Source organism: Montipora foliosa, chromosome 2, assembly GCF_036669935.1.
Source record: "Montipora foliosa isolate CH-2021 chromosome 2, ASM3666993v2, whole genome shotgun sequence".
In the NCBI taxonomy this organism is placed as follows: Eukaryota; Metazoa; Cnidaria; class Anthozoa; order Scleractinia; family Acroporidae; genus Montipora; species Montipora foliosa.
Genome location: NC_090870.1, coordinates 57,622,512 through 57,638,705, shown reverse-complemented (window position 1 = coordinate 57,638,705; position 16,194 = coordinate 57,622,512). Strand labels below are relative to the sequence as shown.

At 40.5% G+C, this 16,194-nt stretch overlaps 1 protein-coding gene across 1 annotated transcript; it reads right to left on the bottom strand.

The window, feature by feature from the left end:
- Positions 1 to 5,939: 5,939 nt before the first annotated feature.
- Positions 5,940 to 14,070, bottom strand: LOC137991875 (uncharacterized). The gene is made up of 6 exons (XM_068836908.1): positions 13,686 to 14,070; positions 12,614 to 13,012; positions 10,753 to 11,151; positions 9,797 to 10,204; positions 8,490 to 8,882; positions 5,940 to 6,643 (listed from the first exon to the last, which is right to left on the bottom strand). The coding sequence occupies exons 1-6, from the start codon at positions 14,068 to 14,070 to the stop codon at positions 6,324 to 6,326; spliced, it is 2,304 nt and encodes a 767-aa protein (XP_068693009.1). The 3' UTR covers positions 5,940 to 6,323.
- Positions 14,071 to 16,194: the final 2,124 nt, after the last annotated feature.

The following is a 16,194-nucleotide window of genomic DNA, read 5'->3' as shown; positions in this document are numbered from 1 at the left end:
TATCTACGAGACCATCTTCATTGGGAGGTTAATAACGGTCATAAATACCTCTTAAGACTTCGACAAATAAATATACATCAAACTGAAACCTGTTGTTGTGTTGTTCATTGCTTTTGCTAGAAGTGGTGGCTCCTAAAGGAGCCATTTGTTTCTTTAGATTCTGTCAACAAATCAACGAATCTTCCTCGTTAGAAGCTCCTTTAAGCGACCGATTTTTGCGTTGTTAGAGCAACTAAACTCCAGCCAGCATGGAATTTCCATTCCTCCACAGAGTTGCTTGCAATACCGTCAGCAGCCGATCACATCGATGCTGATCTCTCCACCACGAGCGAGAAAATACCACGCTATTTGGGAGAACTCACAGGGCAAATGACCAACCGTTTCGTTGTTTTTTGTCACTTTGACCGAAAATTTATCCAAGGGGTTGTCGAACTCCTGTTTGGCGACCAGTTTTCTCCAACAGATGGCTTCCACACCGTAAACATGATATTTCGAACTGGTGCCTAGTCCTCTCTTTACCAAAATGCCTGGTTACTTAGCTGTTGCTCGTTTCATGCCATCTTCGGTCTTTTAAACTGCCTTTTAAAATGCAGTTGAAATCTTAATAAAAGCATCTTTATTCTGGGATATCGAAATTTTGCATCGAGAAAAGATATGAAGAGTAAGACTTAACAGTAAAGAGCATTACCACAAACTAAGCTTACATGTACGAGGCATCAAACTTCACTCACTGACTTTTTCAGTTTTTATTTTTTCTCAAAATCGAGTGCCAAAGTTGGGGGTGCAGCTAATCTATGAGTGCGGCTTATACACGCGTTTTTACGGTTTGATTGCAAAACAGTGTAATAAGATCTTTTTGAGAGAGAGAGAAAAGATTTATAGAGAACCGAAGGAATCTGTAATCAGAAAGGAAATAGTAAACAAATTGAGACATAAACCTGTGAGTTATTTGTCAGATACCTGTTCCCGACAAAAGTGGCACCTCCAACGGGAACCAGCAATCAGATCAAGATGACAGAAAAAATCGAACAACTCTACAAGACAATCGATGCAAACCTTCAACTATTGAAGTTCACATGTTCGCAAACAGACTCCGCGATAGAGAATGGAAACTTCACAGCAATGGAAAAGCTATGCAACACTCTAGCAAAGAAGGTGGAAGAAGTCCATGACATTAAGGTTAGCATATTAGAATTAAGATTTGAAGTGGGAGAAAAGGAAGATGAAATCCAACTTTGGAGCACGAAATGAGATGAAGATGTGGGCGTATTTGAAACAACCATTGTTGACCTTGACGATCTAAGAGCGCGTTGCTTGAAACCGCAAAGAAAGAAGAATATCACGCAGCTCAGATCAGACTATGAAAATATGAAGAGGAAATGCGCTTTGAAAAGGAAAAATTAGAGCAAAGGCTGAAGTACGAAACGCAAATAGAGGATAGCCGGGAAGATCAAAACAAAAATGATAAATCAATCAACGCCAAGTTACCGAAACTTGTAATTACAAAGTTTAAACAAACGCACACCAACTGGCTTCGATTTTGGAACCAGTTTAAGGCAGAAATTGATTCATTCAACGTATCGCCAATCACGAAGTTCTCATATCTAAATAGCCTATGCGTAGCCGTACCCTCCCCCCTACAGGAAAGGGAAGGGAAGGAAGGAACGTCTACAAAAACCTGGCGCAAATTGTGTTCTGTGACGTCACGATAATTTATGCAAAATTATGTCACTGTAATATTATTTTTTCCGCGAACTCATGCGTGTTCGGATGAACAAAGGCATTGATCTTGAATGTTTTACTCTATTCTTTAAAGCACATTTGCATTTACAACTGTGTTCTTTGCTTTAAAGAGATCGACAAGGATTATGAGCGGTTTTTGGTGAAGAGCAAAAAGAAAACAATGTTCGATGTATTAGTGGCGCTTGGGAATTTAGATTTTTACGTTCACGCGGTCTCTGAGTACATTTTTCAGGTAAAATGGGGTTGGAAGGCCTACACGACTCCTGTTCGCGCGTTTGCCGCTTCTAGCTCGGTTCTATTGACCAATTTAGTTTTTTGCTTGTTTTAAGTGGGGTAACACGGTGGTTTAGAGGATAGCATGATGGTGATGGTGATTGAAACAATGGAATGTATTTTGATACCAAAGGTCATTTCTGGGCAGTTTAAATTCTGCATTTATCGCCTGTTTGTTTTGACCCTGGTTGTTTCTGTTTAGCGACTGTGGCTCTTGCAGTTATAGTATTTTCCTCGTTTTGTTTATGCCAGTGGTTTTGGCTGTGGTTGGGTACGCCATTAAATTAAAATAAATCAATGGCTTCCTGTTGCTCTTCGTGAAATTTATCTATTCCGAAAGTCATGCGAGCTTGATTTAAAACCGCGTTATAGCTAGTTGAAGTACGAATTCGAAGAGACACATTCTCACTTTTCGCAACAGCGAGGCTACTACAGATTTTAGCCAATCGGCGTGCGCTTAAGTATTGACAAGACGGCTCACCAATAACAAATCATTATATATTTTCATGCAAAAAAGTGACGTCACAGAACACGATTTGTGCCAGATTTTCGTAGACGTTCCCTCCTTCCCTTTCCTGTGGGGGGGAGGGTACGGCTACGCGTAGGCTAATATCTAAAGGAACTAGTGGATCCAAAAGTCAGATCTATGATCGACGCCCTGCTGTTCAACTAAAAAGGCTATTTACAGGCGAAGAATATTTTAACAACCAAGTATGGAAAGGAAAGCGAAATCATCAACGCACATGTGAATAACATAATGTTGCTTCCAGTGATCCAGGGCGCTAACCCCAACAAAATTTTGCAGTTCTATGAAACATTGCTACCGAATTTGCAAGCTTTGGAAACCATAGGCAAGATAAGGGAAGTAAATGGATATGTCAGGATGACGCTAGACAAACTGGAGGGCTTTCCTCACCTGTTAGAAGAACTGTGGAAGTGGACCATCAGGAACCCGCCCAAACACCGTGAAGAGAGACAAAGCCAAGACAAGTTGCCACCTCACAAGCCAATGAAGCCTTTTCTACCGAAGAATAGAAGTTATCAAACACGCCAAGAAGAACCAAAAAGAAGACTGTGCATTTACTGCGAAAGTGTAAATCATCAGTCTGTCACCTGCAACAAGGTGATCACACTACAAGTGCGCAGAAGAGAATTGAACCGTAAACAGTTCTGCTTCAACTGCACCGGCACGAATCACAAGGCCCCAGAGTGTCACTGTTCCACGTGCTGCAAGTTTTGCAACGAAAGACATCACTCTTCAATTTGCCCTGAGAAGGCACCCCAGCAATCGCCGGAGCCTATGTTGGTAGCTACTGGGAAGTGATCCGTTACTTATCTGGTGGTCCTTGTGAGTATGGGTGGAATCCATTGCCGTGCGCTGTTAGACTCCGGTGCTGGGAGCGCCTACGCATCTGCAGCCTTGCTCCACTGCATGGCGAAACAGCCAGTTTGAAGAGAGTTTAAACGCATCGAAATGATGATGCAGGCAAGCAACAGGGAGATTGTGATTTCATCAGCAGTTTGACGGGAGAATACCAGCTTCGAACCGGAAGTGACTAAGGTGGACCGCCGCATGCTACTCAGTCTGGAAAACCCTTGTAGATTAGGGATGCTCCCATCGTACCTAACGGGTTTTCTTTCCTGTTTTAGTCAGAAATTATATGTTAATAAGGGAGTGTTAATTTATGCGTTGTGCTCTTTTTCGCACGGTACTCGACGGGCACTTTACGTGTCTCAATTCCCCTTCTAACAGTATATGATATCAAAATTTACATTTCAAAAAATGCGGTAAACAACTCATAGACTTGCCATCTGAAAATACAAAGTAAAATCTACTGTGAGTTATGGTCAGTTATATCATTGATGCCTAATTCTTGCGTCGAAAAAAATAAATTCTTAAAATAAATTCGTGAATTGATTCCTGCGCATGCGCCCACGAAGGTGTTGGCCACCGGCATTCGGTCAGCACTCGTTAACATTTGTCGAAAGGCCCTCTTCGTAAACGTTCGACGTCCCGCTCGCCTCGTGGTTCCCCCTGTGACTCATGTAAGCTTCGCTTCGATCGTCCACTCTGATTTGTCTGATGATCTGATGTTTGTTTCGATGTCTTGCCTTGCTTTTTCGATCATCCTTCGATTGATTCAACCAAGAAGATGCCGCTGCATCTGTTTGGAAAGGGTGTTTTAATGTTTCGCCTCGATCAAGCTTCTTAGCGCATCAAGAAGGTCCTTTCAGCAGTGCACGTTGAGTCATCCTCCATCTTGAGTCATCCTCCGATGACTCAAGAAGCACCATTAAGCAGGTTGTTTTAGCCTTTGTTTAACAACTGCCTAATTATGCATACCCAGCCAACGGTCGATTGCAAACTCTTTGGACACCTCCAAAGCCTTCGCTTGCCTTGTAGTCCTTGTAGCAGGATTATTTTACGGTATTTCGAGTCTCAAAATCTTTGATTAGCTTTGTGCTTCTTCAGTGGATGAAACAGAATATAAATTATCAGACAACTAAGAGTGAGCTTTGGCTTTCCGTTGTTTACTTAACTTTCTTTTGCTGTCTTTCTTTTTCTACTAGCTTTTTTTTGTGTGTGAATGTTTTGTGTAGCTGTGTGTGGTGAGCGGTACCTGACCCTTAAATATAATCATTTATTAATAACCTAAGTAAGGCTGCCCTATCTTTTTAACCCTCAATGGTTATTATGGGCAGCCTGTACTCTCTCTATATTTTCATCTAATTTTTTTGTATCATGTAAATCAATGTAGGGCTCAGCTGGGTACAAATAAAGTTGTTTTGTTGTAAGCATTCATTATTATTTGACAGAGACACGGAATACCAGATGTTCTCGTAACAGACAGTAGCCCACAACTTTCGAGAAGTGAGTTCACTACCTTCTCCTCAACATGGGAATTCGGGCACGTGACCTCTTCACCAACGTATGATAAGTCGAATGGCAAAGCCAAATCGGCTGTGAAAGTCGTTAAGAAGATATTTACACAGAGATAACAAAGACCCCTGGCTGGCGCTCTTGGATTAATGAAACACTCCAACACAGGGTGTAGGCTCAAGCCCAACGCAACAGGTCAGAAGGACCCGCACTTCATTACCTATGTCAGCAAAAAACTATTGCTGGTGGCAGGCACTTTAAAACAAACAGAACAGGGCTAATTGAAGAAAGAAAACCTTGGGTATCTCGGCAAACAATACCCAAAACTTTCTGCTGTTCCCAGCTGGCAGTCACTGAGGACCAACCGGGGTCGGCGCGTCTCGACACAGCGAAAGACGGGCGGGCCATGGTCAGATCGCGCTGCGCACTATACAGGAAAAACAAAGCCCGGTTTATTTCGAAAAGGAGTTCCGAGTATCTGATGCTGCTGGCGAACAAAATTTCCGCAGCCAGCCGCGCCGCCAGCGGCAAACCGCCGGCCAATTGATAGATAATTTATTTAATGTCAAATACACAGGGGGTGGTCTCTCAATCCCCTGAGCCACAGGCTCATGATAATTATATTCTAATCACACTGAAACGATTATAAAATATTTTTTAACTAATCCACAGTAATCACAAAACACAGAACAGGAGCTGACATCTCGTTTATTGATGCCCGCGTTCAAAAATAAAGAAAGAGAAATGGCAAACTAAATATGTAAACTCCTAGACACTGAGAGAAGGAATCTAGTTTGTCCTTAATATATCCGTCTTTGGCTTGATTCGTTTTCCACTTCCCATGACGCTTAAAAAGCCGATCGCTAACGCCTGCGTTAGCGGCCGCGGAAGCAGCCCCCGCTCTTAAACTATGCAAACCAAATACATTCTTCGGATAACCTAATTCAACAAATGCTTGCAAAACTATTTCTCTCGTTCTAGAGTAACTCACACCCGTACTACGCAAACTATGAGTAGAGGTAGCCTTATGGAAATACAAAGAGCGAAAAAAGGGTAACGAAGACGACAAATCTAAATTAGCAGCAGAAATGTACCTGCGAAGCAGATTGAAAGGGCAAGAAACGCACCCTGTTTTTGCCAACAAAACATAGGCACCATCCCTATAAACATCCGTTTTACTTTTGTAAACGTAAATCTTGACAAAAGAATCGCAAAATAACATCACAACAGCGCAGGCTAGCTAACCCATTATAGCGGAGAAAAGCGGTATACGCGGTTACGCAAATGGTTGCTAAACAAAGATCAGAAAGATTAGCATTAGGACCTGCAAACCTATTACAAATATCTAGAATCATACCGGGGCTAACGGGTTCTTTTTTAAGAAACGGATTTCGCAAGACCTCTTTTAGCTGCCTCGAGCACACTCTTAACCAATTTGGAATCGCAGAAAACCATACAAATTATGCGTCCAATTAATACCGTAGCAAGCAGACTCAACAGAAGAATACGGAGAACCACCCTGAATCAGGGACTCTAAATAAAGAGAAACTGAAATCTCGTCCCATGGCAGGCAAACAACCTCGTTGTAAAGTGAAGACCATTCCCTGAATTTCTGAAAAGCTCTCGAGTAACGCTCCGTCGTCGAAGGAGCCTTCGCTTCAATGGTGCGCAAGGGAAGATCGGCTGCTAACTTGAGAAGCTCTGGGTGCTTTAGATGAGCAATCTTCGAAGCAAACGCAAATCCACCTGGTAGAAACATAAACAGAATAAGAAAAGAAAAATAATTATGAGCAAACGAGTGAACAAGTTCAGTGAAAATAAGAAGCCTCGATAAGGGAAGAAAGTCAACCAGCCAAAAAACAGCTCACATACAGAACAGCCCAGTGGCGTAAAAACAGACAATATTCATGTACTGGCATAAAAACTAGTGCGTTTGTCGCAAACAGACCCAGTGGTCCAGCGGCCCAGCGACCTAACAACCACGCGGCCTACAACTCCACAGCAACCTATAGCGATTCCCGCGCAGAACCGTGGAGCAACAGAAAAAGCACTGGGGTACAAAAATTCTCTAATCCAAAAAGGGAACTCTTGTTCCCCTCATAGAGAAAAACATCCTTACCATTCTCAACGTAGAGACAATCAGCAACAAATGTCTTGAAGACAACCCCGCGTTCCACCAAAAGGGGCCAGAAATGGGCTGACGGCCAATAAGGAACTACCAAAATTCCCCGACAACGACACAAACAGACATGACGGATGACCTTCTTGACTAGCGAAACAGGTGGCACAAGCCAACATGTTTCGCCGACCCAACTAAAGGCGAGTGAATCGACACCCAAGGAACCTGGATTAAAGTACTTGGAATAGAACCTGGGAACCTTGTGATTTTTGTAGCTAGCAAAACAGTCTACAGAGCAGGGGCCCCAAACAGAGGTAACAGCATTAAAAAAGCGATCCTTGACTGTCCAGTCATCATAATCAACAATCTTACTCAAATAATCTGCCCTCTCATTCTGAGTACGAGGTATCCACTCAACTTCCATGTCAATGTTATTATCTTTGGTGGTCTGAAATATGTCGAGCGCCAAGACATGCAAGTGCTCCTTCATACTACCGGAATGAACAATCGAAGGAACTGCTTGGTTGTCAGTAAACCACTTAACATCGCAGCCTGAGAGAAGGTGTGCAAAACTTTTCAGAGCAAAACTGACACAATGAAGTTCTCTCCAGGTAGAGCTCTGGTTCATCTGTAAGGAATCCCAGTTAATATGCGAGACAGGCGTATCAATAATGGCAATAATGGCAGCACACCCAGTAGCACTAGCATCTGAATAGACAATGCGAGATGGCTTACGAACAGTATTGAAAAACGACCTAGAATTAAAGTAAGAAACGTTATTCTCCCAAAACTCTAACTCCTTGCGAGCACATGGGTCTAATTCAACACAGGAATCCCACCCTTGCCTGCGATCGAGAGCCCTGTGTAGGCTTTTGGTCATTAGCTTACACACGTTGCAAAAAACAAGCATATTAGAAATAATGCTTCCGGTGACAGAGGCCAGCTGCCTGGCTGGTAATCCACTGTGAAGGAGCACAATGTCAATACTCGCTAATAGCCTGTCGATTTTTTCCACAGGAATAGATAAAAAAATTATGCTCTAAATCCAGGAGCCCATTACTAGGGGCGTACAACTGCCCTATATTCCTGTCACGGCGTTTTCACAGACCGATTTATTTTTAGATTGCATTTGCCGCGAATATGGGACTCCCTCAGGAGCCCATTCTCTCGTGCGAAACTTTTCCTCGACCATTCTTTTGTTCTAAAGTTTCTCTGCGAAGCTAAGAAACTTTAGAACAAAAGAAAGATGATGATGATGCGGTATCACGTGTACCTTTTTTCACGGGAAAGATAGTCTAAAAATAAATCGCTCTGTAAAAATGCCGTGACATAGGCTTAGTATGGGAGTTGTACGCTCCTAGTGATGGGCTCCTGCTAAATCCCATTGAACTCTGGCTAGTAACAGTCTAATATTGTGTAACGTTCTTCAATAATATTGAAATAATGTATAAAATTAAATTTTGTTTTACATACCAGCTGGGATAGTTGGTTTAAATCCCTTTGGCACAAAGCAAGTGTTGGGCCACATGTCTTGTTCAGGTAACAAATCACAGAGAGCTCTAAACAAACCAGCATGTGAGGCTAAAGACAGAAAATGTTGACAGCCTGCTACAAACTCCAAACAAACACTTCGACAGGGAAGAATGGGCCGTTGAACTCCTTCCACACATTTTGGCATGAACAGAGAACACATGACTGCTTCACTGTATTTTGAACATGATCTTAGGAAGCTCAGGTAGATGTTTAAACTCTTTGATTTGACTTGCTGGTATGGCCTGCCATCAATACCTGGGAAGTCTGCAGTCAAGTCATACCCAGCATTAAGACATGCATTTGCTTTCAGTGGAACACACTGTGTAGGACCAACTGTAATGGTAAACGTAAAACAAGAAAAACACAATTTAACAGTATTCGTCAAGAGAGTGTTTTCACTCATGTGACTTTCAGCCGTATTGGTTTACTGAAACAAAATAATGAATCTGCATAAAAATAGAATGCAATTCAAAGAGGTTTAATTTGGGACATCATATGAAAACACTCCATAATGTAAATGTGTATAAGGTTTGTACAGAGGAGTGACTTGGATTAAACCTTATATGAACAAGGTTAAATTCATTGATAAGACTCAAACAAAACTACAATTGACAAAATTATTGTCTTTCCTATTAATATGTATTAAATAATTTACTCTTACAGTTAGAAACTGTCCAGCAGAATTACATAAATTAGTACTATGTGTGCTAGAAATTAAGTAACCATTAATAGTCAGCTATTAAAGAATAGTTTAAATCAATTCTGCCAGCTGGAAATTGGAGAGTGAGCAGAACACTCTACCATTATGCACAAGGTTTTTTTTCAGAAAGTTGGTGCAAGGCAATGGAGTAATACCTTTGTCTCTCATTTAACTGACAGCTACAACACAAAAAGTGATCAATTGGGTGCTTTCAGACTTAGACTATCTGAAGATCTGAAGACCATTATAAAGAAACCAGTGGAGAATAAATAAGCCTGAAAATGGTGAAAAACAGGAAATTATTTCAGTGAAATAAAAACTTCTTCCCTCAGCAATGACAACCGGCTTTCTTGCCTGACTAGACCAACATAACCCACCAACCTCTCAGGTTACAGTAAAGAGAGAGAGGGACACGAAATAGGGAAATACTTTGTCTTCAACAATGTGCCCTAGCCTCCAACTCTTACTTTGCTCTAGGTAAGTTTTTACGCAGTTTTCAATGCAGCAATCACTAAATAAAAGTTTAAAAAACTGTAACCCTCTGTACCTGAAGTAGGAGGGACAGACTGTGGTATTTTCCAAGGCCAAGGTGCAGGCCATTGTGTCATGTTACACAGTCCACTTTCACTATCTCCAGGTGGAAACAGGTAATCACAGTCCAGTGGTGGGATATAATTTGCCTTGAATACATCTCCACAATCACGTGTGATTCTCTGGCAGAGTTCCCTGCAAGGTAAGTGAACCACAGAGGTGTCTGCTGAACAAGGGGGCAGGCGGGTGTAACACAAGTACTTTTCAATGTCGGGTGAACATTGGCTGTTTATGATGGGCTGTAGAATGGTCATCTCTGATGCCCTCTGATCATCTGATGGTAGAAAGGTCTTGTCATAATGAAGATCAGCAGAGCACTTTGTTGACGTGACATTATAGCAGACATTCCTGGTAGAGACAGTGACTAGAATGAGAATAAAAAATTGTAAATTGCCTCTTTCGTACTAAATCAGTAATCAAAATGTGCATGATTAAAGAGTGACAAAACCAGTTATTAGTCAATAATGTTGAGTTCATGGTTTAGTGGATATTAGTTCGTCAGACTAACAGGGTTTTTCCTTTTGTCTTTAGACTATTGTTTATTTTTATTTTTTAGATTTATTATAATGTCTGTCATGCACATTTGATTATTCTTATAGAAAATGTGCAATATAAAGATTAAATATTATTATTTTTTTCTCCGATGTCCTACTAAATCTGGCAAAATATTGAAGAAACATTTGAAAGAATGTTTATTTCAGGCAATTTGCACTCACATTTAAACAAAATGGCTTTGAATACCAAACCTACCCTCAAACCACTAAACCTCAAATGTCCTGGTCCAATATTAAAGTATGACCCAACTCCACCTCACCAGTTATCCCCATCCCATTCTCCTTCCACCATGTTATTTCTGATATTTGAATTAAGGTTAAAAATCAGTGCATATAGGGAACTAAGAATTTGTTTTACAAGAAGGAAAGCTGCTTAGCTTACTCAAGTCAGTTGGCTGAAATCCAGATGGTAGGATGCACTTGTCTGGGGTTCCATCAAACACAGGCAGAAGATCACAAAGTGCTGTAGTCATTCCTGCTGTTGACACTAATCGCAGTTCATTCACACATTTTCTAGCAAAATCCAAACAAACTTGTCGACATGGCAACATAGGTCTACCACTTCCTGGAATACATTTTGGAAGAAACAAGGAACAGAGAATTAAGCTGCTATAGGGAGAACACGACTGAACGTACGGAAGCATGGTGTCTAAGAGACGTCCCTTTGAAGCTTGGAAAGTTGTGCCAAATTTTGCAGTTAGTTTGTAACCTGCATTGGAACATGACTGAACAGTGATGTCTTCACAAGTACCCAGAGCTGTTAAGAAACAAAAATGACAACACAAAATGTAAGTCTTCAAATATTTAAAAGTGCCTATGAAACGAAATTTCTTTTTTCATACTTTCGCAGCTTATAATGTCTAAAAACGGGATTCAAGAGAAAAAACTGCGAAAATAAATCGAAACCCGACTTTTTTGCCGTCGAAAAAATACATGTCTGACACACAAGTGGTCCTGTTAGATTTCAAAGACTGGGAGCGAGTTTTGGCCGTGATGACGTAGTAAACTGTAAACGGCTTCATTTCTCGGGAAATAATGCATCGATACACCCGTTGTGAAAGTGTTGTTTTTGCAGCTCACATCGTTAGGCGCCCCAGCCACGCAATAACTTCCACCTTTCTTCTCCTTCTTTTTACTGTCTTGATGTCCTTTGTCCGCCATAGCTTTCGCTTTACAGTTTACTACGTCATAGACACGTCATATCGTTGTTTTGGCCGCGTGCTGAACGGAACCACTTTTGAACTGCGAAATAAGATTTTCAGTGGTGGAAAAAAAGGTAAGAGAAAGGCCGCAGGCAACTCAAATCCATCAATTCTGAGTAGAAACATGATAAATTAACAAAGGATCAAAAAAAAAATTTCGTTTCATGGGCACTTTAAACATTCAAACTACCGTAGTTCATAAATAAGCCAATATTAACACCTTGATTGAATTCTGATATAATCTCATTTATCTGAAATATACTCAGTTAATGGTTGTGGCAATTGCTACAGTATGAACTGACACATCAGTAAGAAATTAGACACTGCATATTAGGTATAACCATGATGCACCAATTTCACACATGACAAGTTTGGACAATTATACACAATCCTCATGAAACTTGTCTATGCCTTAGCCAGTTGTTACATGTACCTATTATGGCAATTACTGATTCGATGTTATGGCAACAATCATGGTTAGCAGAAATTTTAGTGACTTGAACAACGAATTCTGTCTACTGAAGCTCACTCCTGGTTCTACCAAACTTTGTCTAATAACCCTTTAAATCTTAAGAGTGATCAGTATCAAATTTCTCCTTGCAATATCAATGCTTTATAAAACAGTAGTCAAATTGATAGGATAGCACTACTAATTTGCCTCTTCCCACTACTTCTATAGGAAATGTGTCTGGGCAGCTAATGAGATTTAAATTTTCATCTTAGGGTAACATTTATTATTTTATTTTTATTTATATATTTTGCCATACCACAAATATAATGCAAGATAATAAAAAACAGAAAGAATAGATTTAACAATGGTGAGGAGACCTAAAGGAAACTATGAAGCTTATAGGTGCATTTGATCATATTCACATGCTAATTTGTGCCTAATAAGTAATAAATTATTATTATTATTATTATTATTATTATTATTTTTATATTAATTAGGTCTCCTCAGTTATTGTTTTACAAGATGAAATCGAAAAAGAAGATAAGAACATGTGCTGCTGTACTTACGAGGTGGTGCTGGCCTGAATTTCTTAGGCCAAGCTGCAGGCCATTCTGTAACTTCACAGAGACCTGTACTGCTGTTCATTCTTGGGTAGACAAAATCACAATGAGGAAGTGGAATCTTTGCATTCTTAAACTCTCTCCAACATTTCTTGTCGACTGTATCACAGAGTGATTTACATGGTAGCATTACTCTGCTTGGGCGATTGGGATCACATGGTGGAAACTGAGTAAAGCAGAGGAACTTTTCGAACTCTGTTGAACACTTGCTTTCGATCACTGACTTGAATACGGTGTCAGCCAAACCCAAAGTTTGAAGATTTGGTGGAATGAATGTGTTATTGTAATGAAGATCATTCCTGCATGTCTGGTGTGTAACACCATGGCAGACACTTGTTGAAGGGGCTAAAACACAAAACAACCCTGAAATGCATGTTTTGTCTGATCTTTCAGAGAAAACATATAGAATAAACTACAGGAAAAAGGTCTTGAGGATGATTTATGCACCTATCAATGTTAAGCCGCAGGGTGTGTGTGTGTGTGTGGGGGGGGGGGGGGGGTTATTTTACGTAAGAAGTCTGCCCATGGCAGGGGTTTTTGATCATTGTGGCCTGTGGGTCGGGACTTTTGACTTTAACTGTTAGTAGGGAATTTGTACTCTTTTGAACAATGATAACATCCTGTGGTTGCGCATTTGAACAGAAAAAAATGAAGCGAAATCAAATCCCCTGCCTATGCCCAGTCTCCCCCCTCTGCAGATTAACATTGATAGGTGCATTACATGCCATAATTTTCAGCTGTGACTTGTATCCCTCTTCCACAGCTTAAACAAATAAAAAAAAAACTGCCAAGGCCTATGATTATTGCATGAGGGTAATAAAACACCTCCCAACACTGGTAATTTACAGGTAAGGTGCAAAAGTTCCCCACCGGGTGATAGGTGGGGGGCAAGGGTTAATGCACATTTGTAAACATAAGACATACTTAGTAAAACCGCAAAGTGCACCTGTATAACTTTTACTGCATATTTTATAACTTTGTAAGGTAAACAATTTTAACAAGATTATCGAAATCCCACCTTGGGAAGAGGTATCGTTGAATTTCCAAGGATAGAAACAATTCTTTGATGGTATGTTTTCGTCAGGCAGAAGATCGCAAAGTGCAGTAAACATGCCAACCAGCCCCGCAATGCGCAGAGTATCGAGGCATTCTCCAACAAAATTGGTACAAACTTTACGACATGGAACCAAAGGCTTCCTTTGACCTTCCTCACATTTTGGCACGTACAAAGAACACAGAATTGCACTTGCAAATTTTGAACAGGATGTCAACAGCGGGATATAGATATTCAAGCGAGAAGCCTGCACATCTTGGTAAGGTTGACCATCAACATCAGGAAACCTTGCTGTTGACCCATAACCGGCCGACGAGCATGTTTCAATAGTGATCAACAGATGACACATAACCGATCGAGATGGCCAAAAGAATGAACTTGTATGCAAGATCCATGATTTCGGAGCTCACAATAGAAACATTTCAGCAATGTACAAAGATGACAAAGCACAATATCCCCAAAGTTGGGTGACTCATTGTTTGTGTCTCTTTGTTGTCTCCGCACAAAATCGACCCCCTATGAGCCCGCGAGACGCGCACATACCTAAGTCAATTGATAGAGAAGTTAATGGGTGTCAATCATCTGTCAACCAGCAATTACGCTAGAAAAAATACTATATTGGAGTGGATTCCATTGAAGTGGATTTGGATTTATGTCGTGGATAGTATGGGGCGCCATTTGTAAATTTATTATTTCGCGTAAATTCGACCCATTTTTTTCATTATTTAAAATGGTTTTATCATATAACAATTCTGGGCACTTTTCAAAAAGTGGTTATTTGATATAACCAATTTACGTAAACTTGGTTATTCATGTTGATAAAACCATTTTTTGGTTATATCAAATAACCATTTTCTAGCAAATTACCCAAAATTGGTTATGTCAAATAACCACTTTTGAGAAAATTGTTATACCAAATAATCTTAGATAATGAAAAAAAGGGACAGAATTTACGCGAAATAATAAATTTACAAACGGCGCCCTATAGGACAGCTGTGGACACAAAATCTCCAAAAGCTGCTATTTAAAATGATCTTTTTTATACCCAAAAATCAACGAAAACCGGGCTATGATTTGTTGTTAGCGCGGTGCCGTTATTGTCGGGTGTGATGAACAGTATTCAGTGTGTCGCACTGCATTTAGTTTTGAGTAATGTTTTCAAGGAAAACACGAAGCTTCATAATGAGTGAAATAATCCATTCTGCTACGTACACTAACGTAAAATAATTGACAACTCTTAATTTTCTCGAAACAGACAGGGAATCCCCTCAGTAATTGTTGTTAGCACAGCCCAGTTGTCGAGAGGAGTTTCTAGCCAGTTTTAGGTTTCCTCTATACGCTCTTCGTCCATCGATTGCGTACATGGCTCATCAGATTTCTAGTTTAACTGAGTCATTCAATTGATTACCGGCGCAAAACGTAATAATGGATAGATGGCAAGTCCCCAGCTTTTGGAAGCTCAACCTCCAGCCGGCCTGTAAATCCTCTACCTGCAATAAAATACGGTTCTCTCAGATAACTCAGATTTTACTGAAAAAATCTTCGGGGTCGGCATGCTCGGACGCCCCTAGTGGGTTCGCTATAGTCTCTAGCCACACAGTCAAGGAAACTTGCTATCAATGTCAAGGGACTGAACAGTCAGTTGTCCACCTCCAGGAGACGTATGTTATTGTCTTGAGTGATCTAGTTTTCGAGGAAATCAACTACTATCCCCACCCCAATTCCTCGATTAAGGCGAAGCGTTTCACTACAGACGTCTTTATTAAAATTTGCTGTCACTATATACACAAAGGATATTGATAAACCTCTTGGTATACACATTTGCTGGAAAAAGAGAAAATACAGAACAGTCGATCACTGCCAGCACGAAGCAGGTTCAGTTACTTTAAAGTAATAACTGCGCTTTGAAATTCAACAAAATTGTTTACACAAACTTTTAAAGAGGCGAATGTGGGATAGCCTGAATTTCATCCGTCTTCCGGATCATTCACTAACGAGCAGCAATAAAGAAGACGATTGAAATTAAGGCTGCTTGCGAGAGATCAAACAAAAAACGGCTAATGCTATTCCAGAAAAACAATACATTCTATTCTTTTCTTTCTGAAGGGACACTGTTGTCAGCGTGTAATTTACTTGGGCCTGCCAGTTTAGTTTCTCGAACTTTCTCCAGTTTGGTTCCAGTAAATCATTCTCGGATTTGGCTCAGCTCCTACATCGATTTTCTCTAAAAAAAAAGAATCGTTACTTTATACTCTCTTTCCCTTGTCGAGTTCATATCTTACTGGAGTTATACCATAGTGCTTACTGCACTCCGATCCTTCTCCTGTATGCGTTGGCAGAGAGTCTTGGTGAATTTTAGCGATTCCTACAATAAAGACCGTTGTACTCATGGGTTGGTGCTGCTCTCATAATGTTGGTCTTCCTACTGAATGCTTCTGTAAATCACATGAACATAAGCCTACGGTCGGCCACA

Coding starts and splice junctions, on each gene's coding strand:
- LOC137991875 (XM_068836908.1), bottom strand. CDS start 14,070: ATGTGTCATCTGTTGATCACTATTGAAACATGCTCGTCGGCCGGTTAT. Junction 8,883..9,796: donor GTCTGTCCCTCCTACTTCAG/GTACAGAGGGTT, acceptor TTACCATTACAG/TTGGTCCTACACAGTGTGTT. Junction 6,644..8,489: donor TAAACCAACTATCCCAGCTG/GTATGTAAAACA, acceptor TGTTTCTACCAG/GTGGATTTGCGTTTGCTTCG.